The sequence below is a fragment of the Alligator mississippiensis genome, chromosome 3 (genome assembly GCF_030867095.1).
Source record: "Alligator mississippiensis isolate rAllMis1 chromosome 3, rAllMis1, whole genome shotgun sequence".
Lineage (NCBI taxonomy): Eukaryota > Metazoa > Chordata > Crocodylia > Alligatoridae > Alligator > Alligator mississippiensis.
In genome coordinates this window covers 291,331,785-291,355,815 of record NC_081826.1, presented here as the reverse complement: position 1 = coordinate 291,355,815, position 24,031 = coordinate 291,331,785, and the positions used below count along the sequence as shown (strand labels likewise).

At 45.4% G+C, this 24,031-nt stretch overlaps 1 protein-coding gene across 1 annotated transcript in view; it reads right to left on the bottom strand.

Moving 5' to 3' along the window:
- The window catches only part of LOXHD1 (lipoxygenase homology PLAT domains 1), a 218,785-nt gene that overhangs the window by 72,007 nt on the left and 122,747 nt on the right, over positions 1-24,031 (bottom strand). The window contains exons 26-30 of the mRNA XM_019496142.2: positions 19,950-20,131; positions 16,174-16,290; positions 6,496-6,658; positions 2,361-2,515; positions 1,000-1,209 (exon numbers count right to left, since the gene is read on the bottom strand). Coding sequence (XP_019351687.2) covers positions 1,000-1,209; positions 2,361-2,515; positions 6,496-6,658; positions 16,174-16,290; positions 19,950-20,131 — 827 coding nt within the window. The remainder of the gene's footprint in view (positions 1-999; positions 1,210-2,360; positions 2,516-6,495; positions 6,659-16,173; positions 16,291-19,949; positions 20,132-24,031) is intronic.

Here is a 24,031-nt window from a genome sequence, read left to right as displayed (position 1 = left end):
GCTAGGAACTGCAATGATATTAGATGCCGAGGACCAACAAGCAGCCCTGGTGTAACTGCTTACCTCCGTGATGTCACACTTGATATGAGTTTGGCCCTGTTCGTTAAGGATCATTTTAGTGGCAACTTTCAATTAAAATGTCACTGTGTTTTGTAAAGCAAGCCCTTTAAATACAATGGGCTTTAATCAGCTTCAGTGCTCTGCCTTGCTGCATAAAGGCAAGAGGGGTCTATTAACTTAATCTTGTTTGCTAATTTTAATTAACACGTGTACCTGGAATACTAATTAGCTACATTAGTCTGATTAAGTAATACATATGGAGATGTTCCGCATGTAGAAGGGAACGGTACAGGGAGCGTTTCATTACGAAAGAGCATGCATTTTTATTGTGGATGCATGTTTAGTGCTGGTCTATTAATGACTGGGGTTGGGGAGGTTAGATAGGCATCTAGCTGGGGTCATCTAAACCCAGCACTCTTTCCTGCCATGCAGGGGATCAGACTCGATGATCTATTGAGGTCCCTTCCGACCCTAACATCTATGAATCTATGAATCTATGGTCAGCCTCCCAGATGAAACACCTGCCCCTTGGGAAAGGGGCAACAGGGCCCGGTATTTTGCATTGAGAACTCAAACCTGTTTGTTCCCCACTGGGAAGAGACAGCCTGGGCAGCAGTTGTGTAGCATCGTGTACAATGCCCTGGCCATGCCCTATTCCACCTCCTTCATAAGGACACAAACAGAGTGGAAAAGAAGCTTGCCCTGTGCTTTGAAGAGCGTCAACTCCACTGCCTGATCCGTTCTTGGCTTCCCAACTGAGAATCACCTATTCTTTTTGAATAAGTCAAAGAACAGCCTTCAGATGTTCGCCAATTTAGATCACTGGAGTGCTGTGCTGGATTCCAACTACATGAAAGGGTATGAATCTTATTTCATTGGTAGCTCTACAACAACACCCACAGACAGGAGGCAGGACTATACCACTTGCCATGATTGTACCTGCTCGTAAAGTATCCGCTCTATCTTCTTGTCCTCCCTCTTTTTAGAGAGCCAGCGTTCACACAGAAACACAAACACTTCTTCTGTATCTTCGTCTGTAATCTCCACTTTGTCCAGGTACCACTCTGGATTCAGCATGGCATTGTCATGACGGATCTTGATCTTGTACACAAGGCCGAGGTCCACCGCCTGCACTGTGAACACGTCCTCCTACAGGATGTTCAAGAGCAATATAGATTCTGTTAATGGTGGCTTTTTAATGGCTTCTCTACTGGTTGAACACATGTGTTCACCATGGAATACACTAAATGTATATAGCCAGCCTCACTGGACAGTATTTGATTAAAAGCTGTAGGGGAATAGTCTATGAATGGTTCTCTGTCCGTTATTTCTGTCCAAAGAGGGAAGAAAAGGTTTAAAATGCTTAGTTCTACTCTGAAACGGATAGTACAAAAATGGCACATGCTTATCCGGCAAGGACAGGATATGGAGTACCTAGAGTTGTATCTGCTGAGCTTTGTGACTAAATAAGATTCTACTATTTACTCCCGTTTGCTCATCAGGGATCATACAGCTAGCAGGGAGGGAATTGCTTTTTCTTATGATTAGCACATCAATGGAAGTGTGAACTAAATTGCAGTTAAACCTCCAAGTTCTAGTTTACTTAAACCAGCTGGAGGCAACAAATCCAACTGGCTACTCATGCACATCTACTAGTGAAGTGGGTAGGAAAGAAACCCATCCAGTTTCTTAGGCTCAATATTAAGTCTACAAAGCTGCCTCTTGTAAGAAGTCCTTTTAATTAACTTTTAAATGAGAACATTTAATCTGACCATTTTTCAAAGATCACAACTGAAGAGCTTATAAAAAAACGGTATTACTTGATGAGGTCCCGAGATAAAGTATAATGAATGCTATGGGTCAGATTTACCACAGCTGACCTCCCATTTTGAAGATTCAAACGAGCTACTTAGAGGCTCGGAAGCTGTTAATGGTTGACTTCAATTACATGTTCTCCCAATTTTGTGACTGAAAAAAAAAGGCTCGATATAAGGTCAAGCTGAAAATTTAGTCCAAATCATTGGCTTCAAGCAAAAAAATATCTCAGGGTCTGATGTGGCATCCATGAGCATAGTTCATAAGTACCAATGTTGCACTGTAATATACTGTGCATATAAAATATGTAATAATATTTAAAAAGCAATAAGCATCATTTTTTTTTCCATCAGGACTGTCATCTGCCAGGTTTGTTCATCCTTATGGATGGTCTCTTCCAAACAGGAAGCTCAGTTATTCAACTGCTCATCCCTGTGTTTAAGGAGTGCAACATAGAAGACATAACGGATTGATGCTATTTGTACCTGGCCTCTTTCAAATTTGTTCATGTTTGTTTCAGACTTGCTGAGTTTCCTCTCTCCAGTGTCCCCTAGGTCTCCATACATAGTCAGGTAAACATTTGCATCCGTCCCAGCACCGTACACGTCTCCAGTGAAAACGCTTATCCCGTATGTATGAACTGCATAAAGACAGACATACAAATACATGGTTTCAGAGCACAGGGATATTCAGAGTTGCTCTCCTGAGGTTTACCTAAAAACACTGGCTTTCCATCACCTCCTGTCCAGATGAAGTCTGCAATCTGCTTTGCACAGATAACGCAGAAGTCCAGTTTTGAGGCCACTACTACAGACAGGATGTGGACAAATTGGAGACAGTCTAGTGGAGGGCAATGAAAATGGTTAGCAAGCTGGAGCTTATGAGGGGAGGCTGAGGGAACTGGACTTATTTAGTCTGAAGAAGAGAAGATTAAGAGGGGATTTAATAGGAGCCTTCAACTTCCTGAAGCGGGGGTCAAAAGAGGATAGGGCTGGTCTGTTCTCAGTAGTAGCAGATGACAGAACAAGGAACAATGGCCTCAAGTTACTGCAAGGGAAGTTGAGGTTAGATATGAGGAAAAACTCTCTCACTAGAAGGGTAGTAAAACACTGGAATAGGTTACCCAGAGAGGTGGTACAATCTCCATCCTTGGAGGTTTTGAAGACCTGGCTAGACAAAGTTTTGTCTGAGATGATCTAGTTGGGGCTGGTCCTGCTTTGAGCAGGGGGTTGGACTGGATGGCCTCCTGAGTTCCCACCCAACCCTAATTTTCTATGATTTCTATAAAAATGCAACATAACATTAGTTGTCACCAGGACAGCTGGGGGCATGGGGGGTGGGGAGGGAAGTGGGAATGGGGCTGGCAGTGAGGTTACACACCCCTTCCCCCCACCACTGTCTCCGGCTCACCCGGGTGGAGGGGAAGCCCCAGAGTTGCTCCTGCCCTGCTCCAGCTGTGGGCTGCCGGGAACAGCTGCATAAGGAGCCACATTCCAGCAGTTCACAGGTTCCTCCTACCAGCGCCTACTCCGACCCAACGGGGAAATGGGGGCCTGTTAAGAAAAGTGGTGGTGGCCATCACAGGCAGGTTTTCTACTCCTTGCCCAGGTCCCCCATGTCTCCCACCAACCTGGGCACTCCAGACATGCCTCACTCCATACCCCACACCATCTGAAATATGTCATACCTCCTTTTAGCAAATCCTGGATCTGCCCATGCTTATCACTGATTTCATAGTACTACATTTGAGTTTAACATTTTTCAGGGCCTTCCAGAGGTCATCCAGTCCGACCCCCGGCTCAAGGCAGAATCATCCTCATCCCAGTCACACCATGCAACTCGTTGTCTAATCAATCCTAATACTGCACAATCAGCCCTGTTGCACAACTACAAGGCATGTTGCCCAAAGACACCAAAACCACCCTAACTGCCACAGACAAAGCAGGGGAACAAGGGCTGGCATTGTCCTGCTTCTGCCAGGGTTGTTAATATGTCCTCAAGAGATACAAGGAAGAAGGCCATACCTCCGCTACAGAAGAAGGCATCCCTTCCCCTTCTCCCCCAAGTCTATACCAATGTGACCAAAGGGTAAAATTCCTCTTGACTCCAAATGGGGCAATCGGGCTGACCCTGAGTGGGGGGGCAAGACCCTCTAACCAGGAACATCTTGTTTTAGTCCCAGAAGAAGGACTGGCACACCCCAATCACAACCCCCAGTCTTGGCTTGCAGCTAACACCCAAAGCTTCTGAGGAAGGTAGAAAACGCCCCACAAATACCTGCAGTAACAGGAGGGGAAAACATGTGGCAACTAGCAAAGGCCCAGAAGCATGTAAAAAAGCAAACACCCTCCATTGTGCTTTGCATCAGCAGGATGAGGGATCTAAAGCTGTGAACTCTTAATGCTCCATTGTCCGCAAACAACCAGCAGGGATTTGGGTTCACAATGATCACCAGAGTTGATGAGACTTGGCTGTTTAAATTCCCTGTACCGAGAAAAGAGAATGGTCTCCCGAATCTTCTTGCTCAGGCAATATTTAATTACTGACAGGCTGGAGTTGTACCAGTTAAGAAGCTATTTGTGTTTTGTTTGCTCAATAATGAGCCTATAAAGTCTCTTCCAGTCTTTAGTAATGTGGTTTTCTCATCTGCTGAATGCTGCTGTTCCTGTATCTCTGCTCCCTTCCCATTTACATGGGGAAAACAAATGGTTCCTGAATAGACGCTCCCAGGTAAAAACAATTAGTCGTTGAATAGGTTTGTGCTCGCATTAGGGTGATGGAAACCCTCGAGAGGGTCTCTCTCTGGCAGCTTTCTATATTACTCCCACATGATTCAAACACGAGAAGGAGAAAACAGCTGCATGCTTTGTGGGAGGCGCAACATCTTAAGTATAGAGAATTGCCAGGTTTGCTAGTCTGTTAATAGCGTCAAACAAAAGGAGTATATTGCTTTTTTTCAGCCCTTCTATACCGAGCACTCATAATAAAACAGGGCCTGCCCAAGCTTGCAATCTGTGAAAGAGTCCCCATTGACTTCCAAGGGAGAGGGGCAGGCAGGTTGCTCTGGAAATACCCATTTGGGTTGCTGCCGTTTCATTCTGCTCTGCTTTGCTTCTTTGTTAGAAGAAGTAAAATAAGAAACAAGCAATTCTGATCACTTGTGAAGAAGTAAAAAAAGAAATGAGCAATTCTGATCACTTGTGCTCATTACGGATGCCCTGATGTTTTTCACAAGTGCTGGCTCTATTTCTAGTTGGCGAATGAATTAGGTTGCACCCACCCCATTCCCCTCTGCAATTCCAAACTCATAACGTATTTTTGCCTTTATATTATGTCCTAAGGTGCTGCATCTTGCTGCTGTGATCTGTTAAACTGGGGTTTTTCAGCTGAGAGATGATTGCACTTTAATAATGAGTGGAGCAAAAACCTACCGAGATGGTTTGCATCATTGGTTTGTTAAAACTGACTCCATGCATGTCATTTCAGGAGAGAATTACTGCACGTTGAGTTTGCAGATCAAAGCATTTAGAATTTATTTTGACTTGTTAACTCACATTAAAACTACAATTGTCCTGCCCTCAGCACGATTTTGCCTTTTGAAAGTGACCGCAGGTTAGTCGACATGAGGTCAAAAGACACTGTTTTCTAAGGCACAACATGAAGACCCAGCTCTCTTTTGGGTACCATTCTGGAAATGAGAAGATCTTTAAAGCAGGTGCAATTTATGCACACCGACAAAATACTGCAGCATAAATGCAAATCAGATCTTGAAAGAGAAAAAACCCCAAAAAACAGGGATAATTTCCTTCACTGAATCAGCACATCACCAGGTGCCTGAACCCTGACTGAAAACGGTGAGTAAAAGGAACAGCTGGATTCAGTCAGCTCCATCCAGGCTATAAGAGGTTGTAGAAAACCTTTCAAGTATAGAAGTAACTTTGGCCTTGAGACAAAGAAAGCCTTAGCAGTAGCCAAGCTCTTGAGAGAATTATTTATTCTGTTGCTGTTACATAAATTAATTAATAAAGTCAAATGCCAAGAAGGGATGACAGTTAGAGTCTGTACAGCAAGTAACTCAACCTACTCAAAGAGGGATTTAAATGGGGAAAGGAGTCTACAGGCCAATCTATGTTACATGCTTGGAGAGCAGCATGAAGAGAGTACAAAGCCCACTGTGGGGAAAAAATGTAGGACTGAAGCTGATAGTATGGGAAGACCAGAAGCAGTCAATGGCAGTAAGAGGCACTGAGGGCAAATGAGGAGAGAGGTTTGCAAGGCCTGGAAGCTACAGACAAGAAATTGGAAAGTACTGTACAAGGGTAAAGAGCAGAGCCAAGGAGTAATTCAAAAAGCGTAAGTGTACGACACGGTCCTAGCAACAGGAAAGGAGGATGGTCTCACAGCTGAGTTAAGGAAGCCAGAGAAAAGGCATTTGCAGTAACCCACTAGAAGTATTTTCCCTCTTAAAATATAGCCACTTCTAGGATTGATTTTTTTTTTTTTACTATGATCTTTTTTTTGTCTAGAAACATACTTGCAAGTAAGCAGTCTTTAGTAGCACTGCATTTATTTGAACTACATAGCCGCATGGCGGAGACGGGAAGAAGGGATTTCACTTACCCTCCAGTGGTTCTTCCACTTCCTGTTCTATCTGCTTGAGTTTCCCATCTTTTGTGAGCTTTTCAGTGAAGATATCAGATGGTACCAGTTCTCTTATGGTCTCACCATCATCTTCGGATTTTGCAAGCCACCTTTCGCATGGAAACGTAATGGTTTCTGAACCCTGGAGTCACAGGAGAAAGGCGTTCTCTTGTTACATGGAGATGGCATAACAGCCTGGGCACAGTCACAGATTGGCAAGTCTAATGAATCTGTACACACATATGTATGCACATACACAGATTAAAAACTGCTAATTGTAACAACCAAGACATGCACATATGGAGCAAAACAAAACAAAGCATACCTTTAACTAAAAAAACAACAACCTTCTGGTTATTCAGTACCCAAATTTACCCTCATTCAAATGCAACTGAAAAAGCAACAGATATTGCATGGTAGGCAAACTAAAAAAAATAAACTCCCCAAAATACTCCATAAGGATTGCTGGTGTGGTCCAATAGGACTTTTCATTCTCCATTGCCAGTGGGATCCAATGCCTAATCCTACAACACTTCCCACTGAAGCTGTGTTTCATGAAGGGTAGGCAGACTTTTGAAACCCTCTCTCAATCTCCCTTCTTCAAGCACTGCTCCCTTCCAAGTCAATGGTTTCTCTGGCGTCAATACTTCAGGATTTGGCCCTATAATTCTATGACTCGAGATGACTGTCAGATCATTCCCACATGTATTTTAAGAGAAACGCCCCCCTGCTTCTCTCCACCGCCCCCCCCCCATCTTATTTTTTAACCTTTGTTCTGACTTTATGTGAAGGAAACAAGCATGGTTTCTACCATGGAAGAAATGAAAACAAAAAACATGTTTTCCACTCAGCAGATTAAAAAAAAATAAAAATCAATGCCAGACCACTTCCTAAGGATATTAAAATATTTCTTTAAGGGCTTAAACACTGCTAGGCAGGGAAGTTCTCTCTCTGAGGAAGTGCCAAATTTGGACCTTCTTATGAAATAGTACGATCATCCTTTAACCTGCAAGTCCCACAAAGCTGCACCCACTATATGGCATAAAAGGTGCTTGCATACACCCTTGCCTTGATTCTACCTCTCGTGAGATCCTCACCAAGGTCTTCCGCTCTCCTCACTTGCACTGCTGTAGCTGCCTTAAATTGTCCTCCAAATTCCCACTGCCATCACATACTATGCAATCAACTCCCATTGCAATCAGTGGGCACCTACCTACCTTACAGATCTGGCCCTAAGAGCCTTGCTCAAGGTTATAGAGAAAGTTGGTGGAAGGGATGGCACTTGAATTCAGGTTACCCAAATCATGTTACTGCCCTAAGCAGTGGCCTACACTTATCATCCTTACACTGTCATTCATAATTTCATCCATAATCCCAATCACTCCACGGGGACTCCCACGCACTCCAAGATCCTGTCCAGAATAGTGACCCCCATTTCTGAAGCCCTCCATGGACTTGCCTCTGCTGCTATCTTCCCCCTTTTACCCTGTCTCCATTCACTCTGCTGTCACACCACCCTTCTCGTTTTTGACTTCCCCCTACCCTCACCCTGCCACCCCGCAGCACGCTTCTCACCAGCAGCTCAGGACATTTAATACGACCTTCTTCTGATTCCAAATCTGAGCCAGAAATACAATTTCTGTCTCGCTTATCATTCTGAATTCTTATCAGCTGTTCCTGGCACTGCTGTTCTGCATCCTGTACTTTCAATAATTATGTAAAATATGCGGAATATGGTTTGTATGATAAAGGCTCCAGACAAAATCATCAAATGGGGTTTCTGATTGTTGCAAATCTTTATTTCCAGGAGTTCTTATTTGTGTTCTCTCTAGGGTACTGCCTAGACTGAACACAATATCTCAGATGCTTACTAACATCCCGGTAGCTATTACCCTTACTTTACAAATCTTTGTATTGGTTCCCGTACAATGATTGTGTCCAAACAGCGTAACCAGCTTTCTCTCTGAATGTTCCAAACTATTTGTTATAATCAAAACCATCCATTGACTTTACCCCCGCCACCCACCCCTTCACCCACAGCCATTTAAAATCTTGTGTCAATGGGAAGACATGATATTTGGTAACTAAATTCTCTATTACCATTAGCTATTCCTAACATGCCTTGTCATTTAGGTCATGACGGAGGGTGCTCTCGCTTTAAAAAAAAAATTATAAATGCAAGTAATGATATCATGGTTGCTTGTACACCAACCACATGTCATTGCTATGAACACCGTGTGCTCAGATACACGGTGCTTTGGGCAGCGAAGTGGTTAGCCATGTTTGTCTGAAATCTACCATAAAATAGGGCAGGATGGCACCCTCTGATACTAATTGTTTCAGAGAGGCATGACATTTTTGTAGACAATAACCTACTTCATCAGATGCTGCATCTGACAAACAGATTGTTGCCTATGAAAGCTTATGCCTCTCTGAACCCACCAGTCTCTATGGTGCCACCTTGCTCTACCTTCTCCATGGTACTTTGAGGACTCCAAATTGAATGTCTGCGTAATGGGTAATAGGAGAGAGTCATCACAAGGGAGGAAAAATGTCCAGCACACCTACAGCCTAGGGAATGACCTGCTGGGTGGCACAGAGGTGGAAAGGGATCTTAGAGTCCTAGTGGACTCCAAGATGAACATGAGCTGGCAGTGTGACGAAGCCATCAGAAAAGCCAATGGCACTTTATTGTGCATCAGCAGATGCATGACGAATAGGTCCAAGGAGGTGATACTTCCCCTCTATCGGGCGCTGGTCAGACCGCAGTTGGAGTGCTGCGTGCAATTCTGGGTGCCGCACTTCAAGAAGGATGCGGATAACCTGGAGAGGGTCCAGAGAAGGGCAACTCGTATGGTCAAGGGCCTGCAGACCAAGCCCTACGAGGAGAGACTAGAGAAACTGGACCTTTTCAGCCTCCGCAAGAGAAGGTTGAGAGGCGACCTTGTGGCTGCCTATAAGTTCATCACGGGGGCACAGAAGGGAATTGGTGAGGATTTATTCACCAAGGTGCCCCCGGGGGTTACAAGAAACAATGGCCACAAGCTAGCAGAGAGCAGAGTTAGACTGGACATTAGGAAGAACTTCTTCCCAGTTAGAGTGGCCAAGGTCTGGAACGGGCTCCCAAGGGAGGTGGTGCTCTCCCCTACCCTGGAGGTCTTCAAGAGGAGGTTAGGTGAGTATCTAGCTGGGGTCATCTAGACCCAGCACTCTTTCCTGCTTATGCGGGGGGTCGGACTTGATGATCTATTGAGGTCCCTTCCAACCCTAACATCTATGAATCTATAAGAGTTAACTGTACCATCGTTATTAATTCCCATGTCATGGACACTTTCTACTGGAGTCACCTTCTCAGTGACCATATTCTCATTACAGCGACACAAGGTATGTTATTTTACGTTAATGGCTGTAAAATCTTGTTGTAGCTACAATCTTGTTTCATTAGGGTTTGAGTTGGGCTCTAAGCTATAAGCAGTATGACAGTCTGCTAAAAGCCAACACTTTACCCTATTCTGAGCTGTAACGAGTGAAATATAATTATCAGATATAATTGGCCCACCTTGGCAGCACTTCCTTGGTGGGCAGTGAGTTTAGTTTCCTACCCATGTGCTTTCAATTTAATCTGAGAAGTTACTGACCTCATTTTTCATTTGCAATGTACAGAAACATCTAGGCACAACTTAGCAGTCTAATCAGGCAGCTCAGCTTTTAAAAGCTTTGGCAGCATATTGCTATCCTGTGGCAGGTCATAATATCCTGCGGCTGATTACAGCAGCATCATGCAGTGCTCTGTTTCTTCTTTTTGACGTGCCAGAATCAAAAGATCAGCAAAACTGTGGATCACTCCGTTTTTAAAGCAACATTGACTTTAGTTTTTCCCACAGTCTTCTCACAGTCCATTATTGATATGCTGGGTTTCATTGCGGGCTGGCCTCAGGTTTAGGCCCACTTCTGTACCTGAAGACAAAGCAACAAGCACTGGGAAACTGGAGCTCGTCACAGTTCTGGCTCAAACAGTGGTACAACAGAGGCTGGCAGTCCAGTACTGTGTTTTCCCTTGGGTTTTGTACCCTGGAAATTCACTTCTTCAAGTGCCAAGAACTGGCAATTATGTTGCTTTGTTCTTTGACCCAGCTAGGTTAAACAGGATCAGTTTGGGTGAATTTTTGATTAACAAATGTTTAAAGAACACCTGGGGTCTATAGAAAATGACTGACTGTTCAAGTTTAGGGGGGCTCCTCCATTTAAGAAAATGCTGAGCCAATACTGGATGTCTCCTCTACACTACAGTAAAAGGTTTGCCAGTGTAGCAACACCAGCAAGCCTTCTTTATGCAAAATGTAACTCATATCAAGAAAAAAGTGCATTTGCTTTCAGAGTTAGACTGATTTCTGAGTAAAATAAGGTATAGCAAGAAAAGTACTTATAGGCCAACAGAAGTGCTTCTGTACTAAGATTTTTCCATAGTAAAAATTCCATAAACATGTTACCTCCCGAATCCACATGACTATCACAGCCAACGTTTCTAGCACAGACCTGGTCCGAGCAGGGTGAAGCAGGGAACTGCTGCAGAAAGTACAAGAGTTTGGAAAGTCTCACACCAAAGGGTATGGCACCAACGACGTGCCCACGGGAGTCTTACAGAGTCATCACACCAGTAATGGTGGCCTAATTCGAGGTATTAACCAGGCCTTTCAGACCAGGTGCCCATGGCTGACTGAGACACAATGGGGAGGCTGGAGGAAGGAGCAAGCACAGCATTAGGCAATAGGGCTGTGCAAAACAGCACTGTTTTGTTTCGACTTCCGTTTCATCGTTTCAAAGGGTCAGTGTTTCATTTTGCTGTTTCAAAGCACTGTTCCTTTTCGTTTCATCGAAACCGTTTCGCTGTTTCAACACATTTCAACGTTTCACCCATAGGCTATAATGGGGAATCATGAAAATGCCTAAAACTTTGTCATTTCTTTTCTGATTTGACTGAAAACAGCAGAGATGGTAGCCCCTTCTGAGGCCACAAAATCTGTCAAGTTTTAAGGAGATAGGTGCAGGGGTTTCTGGGAAACTGCACCTCAAACAGTTCAGAGCAAAACTCGTGGCACTTGCAAGTGTGAAGGCCCCGGGGGGGGGGGGGGGGGGGTGACAAATGCAGGGATGCTAGCCCCTGCTAAGCCCACAAAGTCTGCCAAGTTTCAAGGAAGGAGGTGCAGGGGCTTCTGGGAAACTGCACCTCAAGGTGCTGACAAGCAAACTCATGTTGTATGTGTGTTAAGGCGCAGCAGGGTGAAAACTGCAGGAATGGTGGCCTCTGCTAAGGCAATGAAGCCTGCCAGGTTTCAAGGAAATAGGTGCATAGGTAAGCTGAGAGGAGATAGGTGCTCAGTAAGCTGACCCCAAGGCACAGAGAAAGATCAGTTCAAACAATGCTTTTTATACTGTTTTTCTGTCCCTCCCCCAGAGCACTAGGATTGGCAGGGACCTCAGGGAAGGATGACAGTCACTGGCCAGCTACACAGTCAATATGAGAGCAGTCCTGCCCCCTCTTCCCCCTCCCTCTCCTTAGCTTCTGTTTCCCTGCAAGCAAGCCCGGCTTCAAAACTTGAAATGTTTTGAAAGTTTCGAAACATTTCGACTGCCCTCGTTTCGTTTTGGGGCTGTTTTGAAGTCTTTCATTTCATTTCAATTTTGCTGTTTCAAGCTTGAAACATGTTGAAACACCTTCGAAATAAAACACCCGTCGAAATTTCACACAGCCCTATTCAGTGGTGATGCATAGGGGGTGCACGGGGGTGCATGTGCACCCCCTGAGAGCACTGGTGCACCCCCTGTCAGGCCACACTCCCTGTTTAAGTGACAGGCACAGGGACAAGCAGGAGCACCAGTGAGATCAGCCGCCAGGAGACCCCCCCCCGCACCGGTCAGCGCAATTGGCCATGGGGTCCCCCTCCTTGGTCAGCATGATTGACCATGGGGGATTTCCCCCACCCACTCGCTGACTGGTATTGGGGGGGGGCATGTACCCCCCACACCCGACTCAAGAGGCACCAGTCAGCCATGGCCCTATTAGGCAAAGGAAACAAATGGGTGTTGAGTGGAAGAAACACTGGCAGCTGAAGAGATTTGGAAGGTTAAGACAAGGATGGAGAGATGTAGCGGCCTAATGATGAGGGTGCAGCCTTGACCTTGATGAGTAGGGTTCAGGAAAGCCATGTGTGTCATGACATGCATGTCAAAGCATGACAGTGAGGCTGTAAGCATGGAAAAGGGGTAGGAGAGAGAGAACTGGAAGGTGACGCTCAAGGGAGAGAACGGGAAGTTGCAAAATGTTCAGTCAGAACTGGCAGCAGGTTACCCAGGACTGCAAGTTAGGAAGCCCCCCGAAGACATGCATCATGACAGCGCTGTGCAGCGCACTGGAACTGAGAGAGAAACAGTCTTAGCATGATTCAGCTGCACCCGCTAGGACCCAGCCAGACCAGCAGCACCCTGGGACGACAGTGTCAAAGGCAGCAAAGAGACTGTGTAATAGCACTGCTATTCCACTTCTATCCACTGCCACGAGGAGACTAGGGCTGTGTGTAGCTTCGGGTGCTGATTTGATTCGGAGGAGATTTGGCCCAATTCGGGAAATGAATCTCCGAATCCGAATTGAATTGGGAGACCAATTAAAAGCTCTGAATCGATTCGAAGCAATGGGGTATGACTGCTATAGAGGGAACAGAGATGTGTGAATAGGGAAAATACACCGGTGTGACCCTAAAAGAAGTGGGTTCTTAGACTGGATTTATAGGGAACCCAGCTGCCAAGACTTTTTTTTTTTGGAAGGCTCTGCCTGCTGACCTCTGTCAGATTTGGGCCCAGTCCTTGGGGGAAAGAAAGAAGTAGAAACTACCATTGAGAAGAAACGGTTTGTTAAAAAGGACATTAAGAGGTGCCTGGAAAGATATCTGTCCAGTTACCTGCACAAGCTACCACCTGTTTTATATATCTCAACCTAGGTCAGGCCAGGACACAATACAGAAACAGTACTCATTTCTTTAATGGGCAGTCTCCTCTAGGTCTGTGAGAAGTGACAAGTATTCGCTTCAGATTTGGGTACAGCCGATTTGGAGGACAGTGATTTGATTCAGAGATTCAAGTGCCATGTCTCAGAAAAAGTCCCATGTCTCAGAAACGTTGAAATGTGTGTGCATAGCGATTTCTAAGCAAGGCATTTTTCTAACACCCCTTGCAGAGCTGATGTTGCCTCTCAGAAAACTGTGAAAAATATTTCACTTAGGAAAATATCTGCATTAATCTCTGTAATTCTAACATCCTGTTTTTCTTTTTTTCTTTAATCACTAAATATAATTCGATGGACACTAGAGATTTTGCAGGTCTGCAAAATCAGACCTGGATCCAGATTTTTCTAACGCTCAGATGGGAGTCACAGAAAGTTTGTATCTTTGGGGGATGTTCAGGACTACCTCCTGGATCGGAAAGAGATGGGTGAGGAATTCAGGTGATGAAAAAGTGAAAGGAGAAGACCAATCAAGAAAAATAATAATTGAAATCCATCCTGCAGTTTTAATAGAAAGTTGGCTGTATCACGGGGGCACTTCTTAAAAGTTCTAATATGAATATTACTGCGGTATCTGCTGCAATAGCAGTACTAACAATAATATCATTGTACCACCATATTCACCTGGTTTTGTTCACTTGGCAGCTGGGTTCCCTGTAAACCCAGTCTAAGAACCCACTGCTTTTAGGGTCCCACAGGTGTATATTCCCGATTCACACATCTCTGTTCCCTCTATAGCAGTCACACCCCATTGCCATCTCCCAGGGTAGGTCATTTACTCGTGAGAAGTTGCTGCCTGGCCCAGGAATAAGTTGGGTCAAAACTGAAATGTTCTCCAGACAGAAAGGGCACTTTCAAGGACGCAGCCTAGGTATAGTGGGTTTTTGAGATCTGGGGGTGCCTCCTAGCATAAATTAGGTAGCTTGGATGTCTGCTCAAATATGCAGCACAGCCAGTGGGTTGATTCAGAGCCCAGAACACCCTGCAGTTTCCATTGTGCTCCTCTGTGTGATGATTCCCTCCTGAGATGCTCCATATGAGGCGGCTAAACAGGACTGATTGTGGTGGGCCTGTACTAAACCTGCATCACAGGGAATGCTCCCCGGGCCTTTGCAGATCAGTAATAGTCCCTATGCTCCAACAGAAGCTAGGGCAGGGGTGGGCAATTATTTTGGGCAGAGGGCCGCTTACTGAGTTTCGGCAAGCCATCGAGGGCCGCATGACAGGCAGCCCAGGGGAGTGTACCTGCATCCCCATGGGCAGGTTAATTAGCCCTGGGCAGTCTAACTGTTTCCATCACTCCATGGATTTCTATGAAATCTATGAAATGATGCTAATTAGCCTGCCCCAAGTGATGCATGTCAATGGCTATCCTACTTCCAGCTTAGGAAGCAGCTCACCCAGAGCAGGGCAGCGTGCTTGAGGGCAGTGATTCCAGGGACTGCAAGTTTACTGTACAGATGTAGCCAAGCTGGACAGAGAGGAGTCATTTCTCCACAGTGAAAAGCAGCCCACTGTGATGGGAGAGAGTCGCCAGCTGGTCAGCAATTAGCACGCATTGCACAGCAGTGTTGGAAGGGCACATTTTGCCAAGATTCCTTGGGAAATATCTTCTCTTACAAAAATAACCGTGAGATCTTTATTGCACGTATGGAGAGGAGATTCTGAAGTCAGAAGACAAAAGCAATTCATCTGATGCACGGTTGACTCCATCAATCTGTTGTGAACCTTAAGCGATGTCTAGACCGGTGGTTCTCAAGCTTCGTAGGCTCAAGGCACCCCTCGTTAGGCTGAAGACACTTCCCAGAAATTCCACTTCCTAGTTTCCACTTATTTTTAACTACAGAAAAATAATAGAGCAATTCTTTCATTGAAAAGAACTCAGAAAGGCCACAGCAGGGTCGAATGTCTTTACCACTGTGGATTCCTATTTGAAATCTCTCTAGGTTTATCTTGTGAAGCACGTTTGCACACCTAACAGTGCTAACCCTGTGTGACACCCTGCAGCGCCCTTGAAAGGACCCCATGGTACTCTGGCTGAGAGTCACCGGTCTAGATGGCATCTGGTGTAGATGCTGTATGTACCAGCTCCAGCTCCAGCTCCAGTGCCCTTAAACACACTGCATTGCACCAAGCAGGGCGCTTCCGTGTTGTGCTTGGGTTGGGCTAATTAGCACCCTGAGTAACAGAACCAATTAGCCTCCCCGCCAGGTTCATTACAGCACCTGTGCAGACATGGCTGGAGGTAGAGAGGGATAGCCTGCCTTGAGCTGTCCAGCATGCTTGTTGGTGCCACTGCCGGCACAGCAAGTTTATTGAATAAACACGGCTTCAGTCTGAAAACGCTCTGCTGTAAACTCTTAGCTTTGCACTACAGAGAACGGGATTCTTATACCTGCAGTGTTTTAAAACCACCAGTTGAAGACCAAAACCCGATGTCCTCAGGTTCCCCAAGCTCCAGCTCCTTCATTAGTCAGCACTGTTCTTCAGGGAGTCATTTTTCACTCTTAATCCCTCTTTGCCCGTCGAAGCTCTATCTTGGAAAGCAGGAGCTGCTGCCAGAGGAAACGTGCTACCAAATGTAACGAATCAATGCCTACCTTTGCATTCGGCAGAAGTCTCCGAATATCCACTCGATCTAAATGCCAGCCGGGATTAATCCCAGCGCCATTGTGCCCTATCCGTATCTTCTCGATAAAGTCGCCAACGTCCTCCAGCTGCAGAAACAAAAGTTACAGCAATAGGGGAAACAAAAGTCATATGAGCAATTGGGGGTGGTCTCAACTGTTTTATAGCTGCAGTCTAAAGGCACCGCTTCTGTAGCAAATTTCCCATTTCTACTCTGATTAAAGTTCCTACAGGGGCAAATATTAACAAAGCTCTTGGTCCACGTCTTTGGAAGACAGGGCTTCCTCCACCCCTGTCTGGTCTGAAATAAGAATGGAAATGCACCAAAAATAATCAGTTCAGTTTAGGCAACAGATTCACTGATGTGGGTTCAAAAGTCCATGTGCAGAGTTGCTCTAAAATGCATTTCTTTACACTTCTCCATGGCAATAAAAGCTGAGTTTCTCCACAGAAGTCGCAAGGTTACCGGAGCTGGAATTATTTTTACCAGCTTTGTGCTAGACTGTTGATACACAATTATAAAAAGGGGAGGGAGGGTTTTGAGCTTAAAGCACAAGATGAAGAGCTGGGAAACACGTGTTTTCATTTTTGCTTTACCACAGAAACCAAGCGCCGCTCCGAGCAAGTCGCACAAAGCAACATCTTAAGAAGTGGCCACTTATCCGTGGTTCTCACTTGCTGGATGTCATCTAAGCCACTTATATCCCAAAAGAATGGGTTGCACTCAAATAATGAAACTGGGTTGGATTCACGTGTCTAGGTTACTTTGGTGCCAGCTAGTACGTGAAGGCCAGCCTTTGAAAACAGAGGACCTAATGCCTGCTTTTCAAGTGGGATGGGCCAGCTTCACTAGTGCTTTGCCTTCACAAACTGAGCTGTTTCTCCACTCAGCTGCAGCTCATTAGCAGAGAAGCAGAGCTCTTTGAACTCAAAGGGGCAGCAAACCGCTGGAGTGCCTCAGCAATGCCATTCAGCTGTTGGGTGCACTTAGAAATACCCCTGGACACATCATAAACCCTCATACTCACAGGAGAGTAAGGAATCTAACCCTGCAAAGCATCCAGCTTCTATTGCATCTTGTGGTTCAGGGTCCCAACAGGATGGGGCCGAGGTGTAACTACTAGGGTCTGCACCCCGGCGGCAGAGGTTGGGTCTTGCACCCACTTTAAGTAGGTGCCTAGGGGTTGATGCCCTTGCTGCCCACTCCTTGTGCTAATGGCATGGGGTTAGCAAGCATTATCTCTCACCCCTATATAAACAAGACTGTCACTTACTCACTAGCCTGAGCATTAAAGTCATCTAAATTCACCCCAAAATGCATGCCCTTATCCATGCTCATGCATGCACTTGTATATTTGGATATAAAGGAACATGATGCAATTTCTTCTCTGCCCAGCCTGAATAATCCTCCTCAAGTCAGGTGTGTGACACAGTAAGGAAGTGTCACATGACTGTAAAGAGGGCTGTTAAGGAAAACCTGTGTTTACTGCACTCTATAGGCATCTCTGAGAAAACACCACTGCTGACAGCATTTTCTTCAGTGCTTTCCGCAGAACACAAAACAGCGCCAACAATAAAAACACTAGAACAAAAAGGCAATTCTCTGCTTTTTATTTTCTAAAATCCCAAAATTACTTTCAAGGTCTATTGAGCTTCGAATTATGGCTCCTCACAAGTAGGTGATAAAAGAATATATTCTAGCTCTTTGCTGCTCTTCCCCTGGAAGAGGACCTGATCAAGAACAAATTAAATTTTGGAGGCCAGTTAATTTGCTGATGCAAATCTGCAGATCAAACCACATTTTCATTTGCTTCATCTGAGAAAAGCACGGATGTTTGTGGTTCTTCCAGAGGGACAAGTCAATTAGAAGGACAAGAAAAATAAAATAATACCCTATTCTAGTTGTATACACAGTAGTTAATGGCAAAGGGTGTTAGGAACAAATCTGGGAAAAGTCCAACAAAGGTAAGTTCTGGTTTCTTAAGCTGTCACATTGTGAATCTTTTCTGTCTCATGCCCCAGGAGAACATCTGGGACAGGCAACATTTTGCCTTATGAAAAGACATTCATTAAAGGTGATATGATACTCTGGACTGTCAGTCTCTGTATTATATCCTGGGGATGAAGATATCAAATAGCACACCAGAGAGCCAGAGAGCCAGAGCAGGACCTCTTCATCTTGTGCCTGCAGTATTTGCACATATATAAGCTCAGACTACACTGGACACAGTGGGAACAGGAACTGCTGAATCCAGTATTGCTTATGTAAGTGCAGAACTGGGTACATAATTAGCTGATCTACCTGCATGAATATATTCCTTGATTCACTAAAGGTATGTGTCTGCAAGTACTTCAGAAACAATGTAATGAGGTCTTTTAAAAACTAAGTCCAGTCTATTTTAAAAAATCATATATCCTATAATAATGTAATGAAGTTCTTTGAAAACTTGGTCCTATTTAAAAATCATATATCCTATAATACGGTAATAATAGTCCCTACATCCGAATAGACAGGGGAAGAGACTGATAATAACGAGGCCATGATGTTACAACAAAGGTTTAGACCAGGGGTGCTCAAGCTCCAGCCCGTAGGCCAAATGCACCCTGCGGAGTCAATGGTATTCGGCCTGTGGGGCTCCCCAGGGCTCGGGAAATTTGGCGGCAGGGGAGCAGCGGCAAGTAATACTGGCACCCTCCCACACTGCCAAATTCCCAAACCCTAAGCCCCACACGGTGGGTTGGGGCCAGGCCATGCCTCCTCCTTCGGCAGGGCTAGTTCAAGCCCCTTTCCCTGCCATGGGGCAGAGCTGCCTGCCTACCTCCCCCCTCTCCTTCTACTACCACAGCTGGATGGGGCCCCCAGATGTACTGGGCACTGCCTATCAGGCCCAAAGGGCAAAAAGGTTGAGCACTACTGGTTTAGACTATCCCTCCTAGATACACAGCTACATATTATGGCCCAACAGTGCAAAAGTGTCTTCTGAAACTGCACCCACAAAATGGTATGTGGAGATCTTACGTTCCTGTACGTAATTCCAGACCTTGCATCTGAAAGCCTCTGTGTGTCAGAGAGCAGTAAAGACATTTTACCTGGCAACAAGTGCTGGGTGACTTTCCTGAAGACCAAAGTCCTTTCTTTATCCAAAAAACAGACGTGTCACATGAAATGACATAAGTGCAAGCTTCTACACAATGTCCTGCCCTCATGTCTTCACCCTACCCTGGAAGGATCAGCTAAGAGGGGTAAGACTGCATGTCTATTCTGCTCCTGCCCACTTGCATGTGCCAGTGCTTAATGCGAGAGACCACACGATAAGCTTTGCTGGTAACAACTAATTGCGGCTGAATGAGAACCAGCACCCTAGGATGAAAACCTTTCTGTCCCATTCCTAATATCTTCAGCTATGTAGTCTCAGAGCCCTTAGGCTTTCTGAGAAGCTATTGATTCATGTGAGAATCACCCTAGTGTAGCACACATCTTAAACAGATCAAAATAAAAAAGGTCTTTTCCAAAAAGGGCTATGACAACAGGGCAGCACACACTTGTTTCTGTAATGCTTCTCCATGAGATGAGTGCTTACCACAATCGGTAACGTAGGTCAATGTCTATTTTAGACAATCATGCGGCCCCTATTATTGTATATGAACATCAAACGCACAGTCTTTTAAATATATTGATCTTCGTAACAGCCCTGTGATATGCCCTAAATTATTGCTCCAGAAAAACAGCAAACATCTTGGATTTTACCTCCACAATGAACTGGTTCACTGAGTTCCTCTCAAAGTACATCTTTCGCTCCCTCTTGTTGAGGCACAGGGACTTCTGTCGAGTGGAGATCCCGGTATTTCCATACAGAACAATGAAGACATCAGCATCAGTGCCAGCTCCAAAGATGTCACTGGTATAGACTGTGATCTCGTAAGGGACAACTAAGTCAAGCAGAGAAAAAACAATGAACTATGAGCAAAAGTCTAGGCCACAGGTGGACAACCTGCAGCTCTGGAGCCACACGCGGCTCTTCAGGAGTTAATACGCAACTTCTTGAATCTTTGCACAAGCGCACGGTGATCAGCTTCCATTTGGATTTCATTGGCTTTGTCAACAAGAATTTGGAAGCATTTGGATGCTGGTCACCGTGTGCTTGTGCAAAGATTCAAGGAGATGCATATTAACTTCTGAAGAGCTGCATGTGGCTCCGGAGCCACAGGTTGGCCACCCCTGGTCTAGGAGGCTACAAAAACCTACAACTCTTTTAGTAGGCAAAGCAATCACACCTAGACTAGCAATGTTAAAGAGAATTGTTAGGCATTCGACACGTGGAAGCCATAAACAGCTAATTGTTACATCACATTGCAAATTGTCGGGCCAGATCCCAATTCAGTTCTGTTGGGAGAGCTCTGGAGAGGTGCTATTTCTATGAGTGAAGCCAACAGTACCACTCTTTCTTGGAATCTGAGATCAGACTGATGTAGGAATCTGGTTCATTGCACTTCATCGCAGGAGTCCTAAAGTGAGAGAAATATCTGCTTTGCAAACTTATTGAAGCTTGGCTTCTATCTCCTTCTTCCACTGAGGGGTCTCTGGTGCCAGGGCTTTTCGCAGCCCGTGCACATTTCTACCAGAGCAAGTGGGTGTAAAATGCTACCAAATCCGAGTGGTGTATGGCTGAACAAGGTGCAGGGCAATGATGAGATAGGCCTTTTAATCCTTCTAGGGTCCTTCTACCTCATTGCTGTTCCCTTAGCCTGCCTGGTGCCTCTAACTCCCTGTTGTCTACATCTCTCCTCTGTCCCATGAGTCTCCTTTCCACTTTCTCGGTGATCTCAAGGGGGACTGATCCCAAGGATAAAGGGCTCGACTGCGACTCCAGAGACCTGGATTCTGTTCTTGGCTGTGCCACTGAACCGGTATATGACTTGGGCAAGTCCCTTTCCTCCCAGTGCCTCTCCTTCCACATGAAACCTGTTCTCTTTCATGCCATGTTTCTGAGAAGTATGGATGGAAACTGCCAGGTAAGAGCTGTGCATTATTGTATTATCATTATTATTGGTTTCGATTGACATAAGGCCTTCCTTGAGCTCTATGGGGAGACAGTGTCTGTGTTGACTCTCACACACCACTCTCAGCAAGAATTTGGCCCATCATTTCATCAGTCCCTTGGCTCTCATCACTGTCACCTTCTTCTCTTTACCTGCCCTATATGCATCAAGTCCCATTTCAACCATTTCTTCCCCCTCTTCTTATCTGCTCCTACTCCTTGGCTCTCCCACAGTGAAGCCGTTCTAACATTTGTTGCTGTTCTTTGTTGCTCAGGTTGAGCTCAGCGTTTCTGTTCAGAACAGATGGAATGTTTCTTGCATCATTTCTGTTAGCACTGGAGTAACTGTGATTAGGCATATCAGAGATAATCATTCATTAAATGTCTAAGCTTTCTAAACACAGATCTCTGGAGAATAGAGATGAAGTATTCTTTTTTTCTAGAGACAGACAGCCCAAAGCTACTTGATATTCTTGTTGACAGAGCCAATGAAACCTGTTCCCTTGTGCTGCATGTAAACTGAAATAGTTTCCTGCAATATGTTAAAAAAAAAAAATCCTGAAGACAAAAAAACCAAAACAAAAAATCACACGCTATGTGTTCTGAATTAAAAATTATTTGCTCTGCTCGAGTTCGCTATGCTTGTTCTTGTTACCTGAATATTAACATCAGCTTCGAACTGAATCAGCAAAGCAGCGCTGTAACAAGGTCACAAGCAGCCCAACTTTCAGCTGTCAGACTCCCCTTTCATTTACATGGTGCTTTTAAAGTTGTATACCCACAGGCATGATTTTAATTGGCATAACGATGGCCTGTTTTTGTCGTCCATGCTTTGTGAAATAATTTTGGCATAAGCCATCATGAAAACAGATCAGATCATTTCAGTCACCTCTGGCAAACTGAAATTGCTGGGTTAACGGCTGGGAAGCTAGAATATTGTTAAGAGCACAAGGTGTGCATTTAAGTGGGGCGCTGCCTGGGCTTAGTTTTAGCAATGTGCAACACTTCTGCCAGGTGGACCTGATTACTGGTTCCAGATGCTGCATAAAGGCTGCTGACACAGATTAGCTCTGTATACATTGCACATAAAGGCACAGCATTCCACAAGCCCTTATGTCATGTCATACACTAGAGCATTTAATGAACAATATAAGCAACTTATGCATCAAGGCGTCAATGCCACACCTGAAACACACTGGGAAACCATTGTGGAAAGCAAATGCAAGGTTTTGTGCACAACATTCATTCCCATGCGGAGAGCAGGCACAAGGGCTACACAGTAATGAGGTTCCACCTCTGCCCCGGGAGTGACTTCAGTGGAGGACGGGCACTGCAAGTTCACCACACCTGTCTATGTATTTATTCTTCCAAATGCAGGGTCAGCTCTGTCTTGCAACACACTAAGCATGAGATGGTGGTGGGCAAGGAGCATCCCCATGTTTTACTGGGAAAATGCAACTGAGGGATGGCCAGAGCAGTGGTGATGATGGCATGAAGGGGATGGCATTAGAACAGGAAGATTACCATATATTCCTGCATACAACATGAACCTTTTTTGCCAAAAGCCAGATGCAGAAAACTGGACTGCACATAATACGAGAAATACGGTAAGAAGGGGTCCTGCCACTTATCAAGCAAAAGCAAAAGCAAAATCTTCAGAGATCCACATATAGCAGAACAATGATCAAGCCCAGCCCCCTCATTGCTGCTACTCAGTTACTTACTGCAACGAATGATCTGTTTTTTTTTTCATTCCGACTTTCAAAAACAAGGTAGGCATTACAGTCTGGGGCATGTCGTGTGCAAGAAAATAAGGTATTTTAGCAGCTGAAGGCCGGACGGCTTGCAGACAAGAGGGAGAGACTCCTGGCATGAAGCCGTGTATCACCTGCAGACACAGGGAGGGACTGTAGGAAGGATCTATGGTAGTTACATGGTTCCTCACCGCTCTCTGAGCACCTCACTACCTTTAACATACACCTCTTCCCAACAGTGCTGTGAGGAAGGAAAGTGCTATTGTCCTTATTATAAAAATTGAGAATTGAGACACAGGGACTGGTAAATAAATCACCTAAATGGGACTTCGGCCGAACGTAGGTGCTTCAGTCGCTGTGGGTGTCACCGACCTTTTACAGAATACCCTGGTAGTACTTGGTCAGGAAGTAGGAGATCTGTGTCCTTGGCCCACCTCAGCTTGTGGGAATCCAAACTCACATTTCCTACATCCCAGGAGAGCACCTTAACCCTCAGGCTCTAGAACAGGGGTGGCCAACATGCGAGACACATGCCATAAGTGGCACGGGCATCCTCTGTGCAGGATGTGGCAAAATGGGGAAGGGCAAGGCAGCACAGTGGCAGATAGGGCAGGGAGAAGAAAGCAGAGATCAGGCAGGGGAAGGGGAGTGGCACCTGGAGAGGTGCAGGGCTTAATTTGTGGCACACCTGCCCAGAAAGTTGGCCCCGCTGATCTAGAAGAGCCTGGGTTGGGTTCCCTCCACCCCCTTATAGCAGCTGGGCCACAGGGCTGCCAAGAGCGCACAGGTCACAAGCCCAGGACTGCTTGTGCACTTCATATTCAACAGTCATTAGATAAAAAAAAAAAAGAAATAATCCCGGAAAACGCAGACTGTCATCCAGGATTGCCTCTCCCAGCTGAGACTCTTGCATTCTTGCCTGCACAGTGGCCTAGATGCAGCTAAGGGAACGCGGCCTCCACAGGACCCTGACACTCCCGCTCCAATCCCTCTGTCTCTCCGTTCCCCCTTTCAGCACAGCCGACAGGTAAGAGGAC